Source organism: Spea bombifrons, chromosome 1 (assembly GCF_027358695.1).
Source record: "Spea bombifrons isolate aSpeBom1 chromosome 1, aSpeBom1.2.pri, whole genome shotgun sequence".
Lineage (NCBI taxonomy): Eukaryota > Metazoa > Chordata > Amphibia > Anura > Pelobatidae > Spea > Spea bombifrons.
The window spans coordinates 149,774,676-149,782,584 of NC_071087.1; the positions used below are offsets into that span (position 1 = coordinate 149,774,676).

At 39.5% G+C, this 7,909-nt stretch overlaps 1 protein-coding gene across 3 annotated transcripts; it reads right to left on the reverse strand.

Annotated features, from left to right (window-relative positions):
- Positions 1–779: 779 nt before the first annotated feature.
- Positions 780–6,757, reverse strand: FST (follistatin). 3 transcript variants are annotated; one of them, XM_053448066.1, is made up of 6 exons: positions 6,541–6,757; positions 5,211–5,402; positions 4,101–4,319; positions 3,474–3,698; positions 2,426–2,656; positions 780–2,021 (listed from the first exon to the last, which is right to left on the reverse strand). In XM_053448066.1, coding segments are annotated over exons 1-6 (954 nt in total). In that variant the 5' UTR covers positions 6,626–6,757; the 3' UTR covers positions 780–2,019. The 3 variants fall into 3 exon arrangements, with proteins under 3 accessions (XP_053304041.1, XP_053304039.1, XP_053304040.1); XM_053448064.1 differs by having other exon boundaries at positions 780–1,777; positions 6,541–6,756; XM_053448065.1 differs by having other exon boundaries at positions 1,676–1,777; positions 2,422–2,656.
- Positions 6,758–7,909: the final 1,152 nt, after the last annotated feature.

Genomic DNA, 7,909 nt, shown 5'->3' on the forward strand with positions numbered 1-7,909 from the left:
GTTACATTGTAGCCTGAGAATAACACATAAAACAAAATATATGTATCTGTGTAAACATCATAGAACTAACGCCCAGAACGTTTTAACAGCAGACTGTGTACTGTTCATGTAGAACACATTGCTCCTTTTTATCTAGATCGGAATACGTTTTGTAATAAAAATGGTACTACTTAAAATGTAGTGTGAACCCAAAAAAGCTATTTTTAAATGTCTCTCACCCCTACCACCCTCCACAAAAAAAGTGTTTCTTTTTTTTTTAGCCTTCACTTTGATTGTTAATTGGGTTTCGCTTTTAATTTTGGATGGGTAATTAGAGATGTCTGGCTGTTTGCGTTTCTCACTTCTGAAGAGTTGGGATGTTGTGATAACTTGATAAGATTTGGAAACTCAGAGTGCCAGACTGAGAACATGAGGTCTCAGGGAGGAGGAATGACTTGGTGTTTCTTCAGAGATACTACAGTGGAAAGGGCAAATGGAACCGATCTGTGTACTTAAAGAGATAAGCAAACACTTGGGAGTTTCGATATAAGTGTCCCAGTCAATCAAGATACTGTATATGACTATTGAGCTCAGTAGGAGTCCAGAACTCATTGCCTTATTTACCCCTACTGTGCTCAATAAATTCAACTCTGATTAAACACAGCGCCATGCATTGAATGTCATGATTACTTCCAATTACCTTTACATGTGTGCACAATGAATAATTAATAGATTTATTTTACTTTTTTTTTACAGCCACCCTTATCCTCCCAAACCCCAATCATTAAAAAAGGCAAGGATTAGAGCAGTGCATAGGAAAATTCCATTTTTATTGTTCACCTATAATTTATTTACAAATACACATTATAACTTTTATATACATTGCACATTTACATGGTAAAAAAGTACAAAACTATATATTTAAATGGATTTATATTTAACTTGCCATGTTTGGAAATATAAAATCGAAACAGAGAGAGAGAGAGAGAGAAAAAAAGAAACAAATAAGTGTGTGTAGTATGAAAAGCAAGCAACTTGGACTGAGGTTAGATAGCAGAATTGACATTGGCTGGGTTTAACCACAATGCCTCTGTGACATAGACTCAAGGATGGTGCGTTTGCAACCAGGAGAGTTTAATGAGGATCCATGAGTCCTCTCTTAATCCAGGTAGATCTATGATCTAGAGTGGAGAGGGTAATGGGAACGATATTCTCTTAACCCCTCTCATCCTTTACTATTAGCTATGATTCAGCCTGTTTTTGGTCAGTCTAGATTCCTTGTAAACAAAACCCAAATGATATATGTACAGAACTAGAGGGAAAAAGACCCAATAAATAAAAAAACACAGATCCTGACATGCAAGTGTGGTGCAGAGAAACAATATAACTTCAGTGACTTAGGATGGACAGTAAAGGCCCAGCTATAGGAATGGACATCACAAGGAAAGTTTTACTGTACAATGAACTTTATCTCACAATAAATAACACTGCTCTTCCTTTTGACGAATATATTTTCTTCAAAACAAGGTGTACAGTCAAAACAGACATTTTAATGTATAAATTATAAAACATGACACAGTATAAATAAATGTCTAGCAAGACTCAACTATAAGTATACTTTTTTTGTTTTTCTTCCCCAAAAATAAATAAGCATACACCTATGTACAGTATGGACAGAATTTCGTTGCCCAAGGGCTGTTCCAACAGTTTTGGAGGTTTTACCAGTGGACAGGAGATAAAGGGAAGCTGTAGTCCGGGTCCTCCTCTTCATCTTCCTCCTCTGTATCTTCATTAATGGCTATATGGGGGAATATAGGGGAGCTGTTGTTTAAATATGGAAAACAACAGCGCAGAAGCATGTTTTTGTGTGTTTTTTTTTCAAAGCCCTCTGAACAGCCATAATACAGCGTTGCATTGTATGTGACTTGCAGCGATGCTCTTTGGCACCCTCTTTTAAGTAATACTTTTTAAACATAATCTATGAAGTCTTATCTGCAGAAAGTTCTGAAGAATCAATGGATCGGGGCTTTTATTGCAGATTCCTGTAATCAGACAAAAAGCGCTCTTGTGTCCTATGGGTAACTGTTTTTTTTTGTGTCCTCAGAGTTAGTAGAGAGACCCTCTGCCCCGAAGACAGAAGCCAAGAGCTACCAGTGAGAGTCTCAAGGAGTTAATTCACTCAAAGCGTTAATGAAGCGGTCAGCCAAGCACATAGAAGCGAATTAGAAAAATAGAAGTAAAGATATTCTCAGGCAACCCCTTGTAAGTCAGTTGACCGGGTTTATTTTCCCTTATTATGTCTCGCAGGCTGATTGCTGCAGATACTGGAGCAGGTCTGATATTTAGTAATTGTGCAGGGATCCGATATATAGCGTCATTCGCTCTCCATTACTTAGGGGTTGCCTTTTGAAATCTTATATATATATTTTTTTCATAACTCACTTACAGTTGCAAGATCCGCTGTGTTTCACCTCCAAAAGCACCCCCAAGGAGCAGGCTGCCTGCTTCATGGCACACTCGCTTGGGTAGGTGGTGTTATCGCTGGCGCACACTGACTCGTCAGATTTACTATCTGCGCACAGTTCATCGCAAATCGCGCACCGGCCTCTTCCCACTCTGTTGTCCCATAAACACTTTTTCCCGGGGCTGCACTGGATGTCCTCGCAGGATTTTGCCTCTAAAAAAAAAAAGAAAACACGATGTCAGAGAAACCCCAAAGTCGCAAACCAAAACAACCCCTGGCTTTTTTTTTTTTTTTTTTACAAACCCACGGGAGTAGATTTACTAAAGCAGGGTGGGGCACATGCAGGATGTGCAAGATGGGAGTTTTAGTCCAATAACAGTAAGAGGGTTAGGGTTGCACACATTTCTAGAATGGAATTAAAAACATTCTAGCCCTGCCTTTGAGGTCCCGTTCTAATTACATCTTTCTAAATGATTAAAATGACAGGTTTCCCAAGGACCGAATCTGGGGGGGCTTGGTTAGTGCCAACTTTCAGAACTCTGACACCCCCAGCTCTTACATGTTTAAACTATGTCTTCTGAGCATCTCATTGTTTCTTATAAATGTTGCATGGCAAGTCAGATCATATTAGGTAAAAGGGGCTCTTCTTCTCCTTTCTAAGATGGATTGTCAGCTTCTAAGAGCAGGATCATCTTCTACTTCAGTATGTCTTAAGTGTGTCAATATTAGTGTCAATTGTAATGTTATTGTTCAATTTTATTCTCTATTATCAGAGCGCTAAGGAATCTGTTGGGTCTCTATAAATATATAACATAATTTAAAGTGTAATTTAACTCATGACTGAGTGAAAGTGAGCAGACTAAAATGTTTGTCATACACCACGAGTAACCAATTGCTAATGTATTTATCTGTGTCAGCATTGTGCTCGGTGATATTCATTGGCTAACAATGAAACTACTCATAAGCAGAGAACATAGCCCTACTGCCCCTCGGGCCACCTTTAATTGAGAGGAGCGATGGGGGTACTTACTTATGCATTTGCCCTCGTAGGCTAATCCAATGGATCTCCCCAGCAGGCAGGTAGCTTTGCGCAGGTGACAGGCGCTGGCGTATGTGATTCCATCATTCCCACACAGATACTGCTCGGAGGAGACAGGCTCCGGGCAAATCCGATTACATGTTACACAGTAGGCATTATTGGTCTGATCCACCACACACGTGGAGCTGCCAGGACACAGCACATCCCTGCAGGTCTCTGCAAGGAAACAGACAGACATCAACGCTGGGGCCAGGGACAAGCATTACATAAAATATCTCTGATATATTATTATATATATTATTATATATATTATATAGCATAGTAACTCCTAATACTCATGCTGGTTGGGTGTCTTGGAATTATATTATGCTCCATGGATAGAGGTTTGCAAAAAATAACTTGCACTCTCCAGTCTTTTCAGCAAATAAAGAGTTAATTGTTTCTATCTATCTATCTATCTATCTATCTATCTATCTATCTATCTATCTATCTATCTATCATGTGTTTGTGTGTTATGTTTAATAAATGAGCATAGTGCTGTTCCCCGTGTTCCCTGTATTGTGTGTAACAGTGTATGTATGATGGGTCTCCGGACAGGACGCTGTAAGGGGCACTTACTCTTGCATTTGCCCTGGTACTGCACGTCCAGCTCGGGGACCCCCTTGCATTTGGCTTTGAGCAGGGCGCACTCGTCCTTGTAGGTCTTCCCGTCGGTCCCGCACACCGGGCCCTTCCACGTGATGTTGGAGCAGTCCGGGGCGCACACGCACCGCGGCTTATTCTTTTTGTTCATTTTACATTTTTTCCCAACCCCACAGTCCACGTTCTCGCAGGTTTCTGGGAGTGAAAAGAGATGCGATTAGACAACAGAAGCAAATAATAATGATGGCAACCCTACCCCCGGCACTGCTTTGGTTAACAACAGAGGGGATCTACTTATATACTGTGCAATATTATATTAGTTGGACACAGTTTATTCCCTGATGCAACAATACAGCTTGTTCTGGGTTAAAGTATTTTAACAGGAAGATTGCAAAAAATGCAAAACCACCAAAAAGTACTGTCAGACATTTCTACAGCCTCCTGACACTGAACTATCAGCTCCCCCACCCCCTAATAGCTATAACAGCACTCACCATCCACACAGGGAACTCAACTTCTTCCAGAAATCCCACTCAAAATTGAGTGCAGATGTCTTATTCACTTTAATAAATCCCTCCGTGAAAAATAACACTTAATAATCAACTCTAGGTGGCCACAGTCTGCAGGCAGTGTTCTAAGATTAGGGGATTTGCCTCTGTCTGTCCTGTCTGTCTGTCTGTCTGTCTGTCTATCTATCTATCTATCTATCTATCTATCTATCTATCTATCTATCTATCTCTCTATCTATTTATCTATCATTCCACACATGCCGCTTATTTAACTAAAGCTATATAAAATGTATAATGCCAGCTTTCTATCTTTATATAAATCTACACTCAAATATGGATAGGTGGTTGAGATAGATCGATAGAGGGATACACAGGCATACAGATCTAATGACAGCTAGACAGAAAAAGCACCCAGATACTGCCTTCCCAGTGCAGTGTATATAAACTGTATATAAAGCTTAATGCCATCCAGACTAAACACAGAACGGCTGGACCGAAAAGCTGCCCCTTCACGTCAGCGCCTGTCTGCTCCCTCCGGCAGGTCTGGAGTTAATTCACCCAAAGTAATAAAAAGTACCTTTGCAGGGTATGCAGTGCGGGGCCCCTCCGTTAAATATCATCCACTTGAAGAGGGTGCTGTTGGGGACGTCTTCCTCTGTCCACGAGGTGCCCAGTCTGCCGGTCTTGCAGCATTCCTCTTTGCTCAGATCGGTCCTGTACAGGACCTGGCAGCGGCCGTTCTTCGACTGCTGAAGCCAACAATTCCCAGCTGCAAGACACAGCGCCCCAGGGATATCAGTGTCACTTAGCAGTGACCCAGACACAACACGTGTGCTCCCACTCACTTCCACTAGACTGTTTACTTTTATTGTCCCGTTTCATAACCTGCAGTAGTAACACCGATCTCTACCCAGCTAGACTGCACAGGGCTAGGGGATTAACCCCTTAAGAAAACTTGCAATTCTACTTCTTGCAACATTCATTCAACAAACGAGTAAAGATAATAGCACGTATAAAACGCATTTAATGTATATCGTGCACTCACTCAAATGTTATTTATTCGTTTTGTATCCAACCCATTTTGCAATCTAAGTGGATTCAGAACATATGCATGTATTACTAAACTCTTTCGAAATAGCTGATTTCTACAGTCTGCTTGGATACAGCCCTTTAAAATACAAAGCATCCAGCCACCAAAACACGTTACAAAAATCCATCTGAACATTTCAAAGGGAGTCTTTATAAAAGTCGCTGTCTGCGTCAAAGCGCATCCCACTCACTATAATAGCGCACCCCACTCACTATAATAGCGCACCCCACTCACTCTGATAGCGCACCCCACTCACTATGATAGCGCACCCGCTCACTATAATAGCGCACCCGCTCACTATAATAGCGCATCTCATTTACTATAATAACACAACCCACTCACTAAAACAGCGCACGTTTGCGACTTATCCGCAAACATTTATTAAACAAAAGTTGCAAAACTACAATTAGAGCTTTACATCAAACTCAGGTGTACATAGAAGTCGGGATTTACATGTGAGTTTTACTCGATGGCACTTACAGATTTAAAACAGCTATCCACCGGAATGCAATGGGTTATCTTTACTACACTATAATATGCAAATGGTATAGTTCAAATACTTTACAAGATAAGACTGAATGAGTGTACTTAGTAGCAATGACCACAGATAACTAATACATCCTCAGAATCACGGGAGAAATCTCTTTCCACACCTACAAGTTCTTTTCAATTCTTAAACACGACCTTCAGCTACTGGAAGTTATAAGTACAACTTGCTTCACATTGTATGTGACAAACATAAAACCAATAATAATAATAATAATAATAATAATAATAATACCAAAAAAATAAAGTATTAGGAGGAAATGCTGCTTACCGTGGGCTGCGTGATCTTCCATAAAGTGGCACAGACAGATAGTGAGAAGAATAATAACGCCCGAGTGGATTCTTTGATTTAACATCCTCAGTCCAGAGAATAAGAAAAGCTGTCTCAAGTGCAGATATGTGATAGTGTAGTAAGTAGACGGGACTATGGGCTCTGATTATGATCGCTCTATTGAATGAACGTCAGCATCCCAATGCAGTCTCTCTTTAAATCTTTAAGGGGGTCTTAGCTGTCTGCGGTGGGCGGTCTGTGTGTTTGGGGGTGGGGAAAGTAAAAAAAAAAAAATTCACAGTGAATCAGGTGACATTTTCCACCTTCTGCAAGCCCTTTCCAATTAACTGGGGTAGGTAGATCCAAAGTGAAATGTATCAGAGAGACTTATCTGTTTGCTGAGTGCCAAGAAGCCAGGGGGAGGAAAAAAGTCGCACAAACTTGAGCAAGAACTTAGAGGATCGCGTTAGGGAAGACAAGCAATGCATGTAGCAAAGAGGAAGAGTAGTAGTGTATCTACTACAGGGGAGGGGAAACAATGTATCCACTTAAGAGGAAGAGGGAGCAATGTATCTAATATAAGCAGTGAATCTGCTATAAGAGAAGAGAAGCAGTATATTTGCTCTCTATAAGCTGTGTGAAATGCAGCTGAGGAGAGAGTTACTGGTATCTTTCCCAACCCAATCCTCTCTTCTGTGTCTTCAATATCTGAAGCAGATCTTTGTGTTGCAGTAACATGCTATCAAAGTCTATTAAATATGGGAATCCATTGCACTTAATGCATAAATCAAACAGTGGTCAAGTGTACTGTGCCCAAAACCTATTGTTTGTGGTTAATGATAATAATAATAATAATAATAATAATAATAATGTAACAATTTGAGCTTGAGTTGCACTGGAACTAAAAGGGTTAAAACCTATGATATTTTAATACATTATTATTAATTATTATTATATTTATATATATATATAACTTTTTTGAGAAAAAATAAATAAAAAGATAAATAAATTTAAGATAATAATAACAATAATACTAACAATAATGCAATAATAATAATGTTTTAATAATAATACATTATTATATTTGCATTATTATTATTATTATCATCATTATTATTATTATTATTACTACAAGTAACTGTTCTGGAGTATTAGACAGAAGTGGACTTTCGTAGGAGGTCCTAAAATTGCCCCACCGGCAATGGGCTACTAGATCACTGGGTTATTAAGCATAGTCTGGCATTCTTCGTTTCAAGTTGGCGGAGTCTCATTTATAACATTTTTTGGCACAGCTGAATGAAACTGAGTAGGCGATATTTCCTTTTATACAAAAAGATTACTTAACGGAAAATGGTATTGTTTATTCAAA

Bases quoted from the DNA above. Each gene is read 5' to 3' on its own strand.
- FST (XM_053448064.1), bottom strand. From the start codon at position 6,625: ATGTTAAATCAAAGAATCCACTCGGGCGTTATTATTCTTCTCACTATC. The intron at 4,320-5,210 runs GTACTTTTTATT...TTTCACTCCCAG, and splicing joins GCACTGCATACCCTGCAAAG to AAACCTGCGAGAACGTGGAC. The intron at 1,778-2,425 runs GTAAGTGAGTTA...TCCCCCATATAG, and splicing joins ACACAGCGGATCTTGCAACT to CCATTAATGAAGATACAGAG.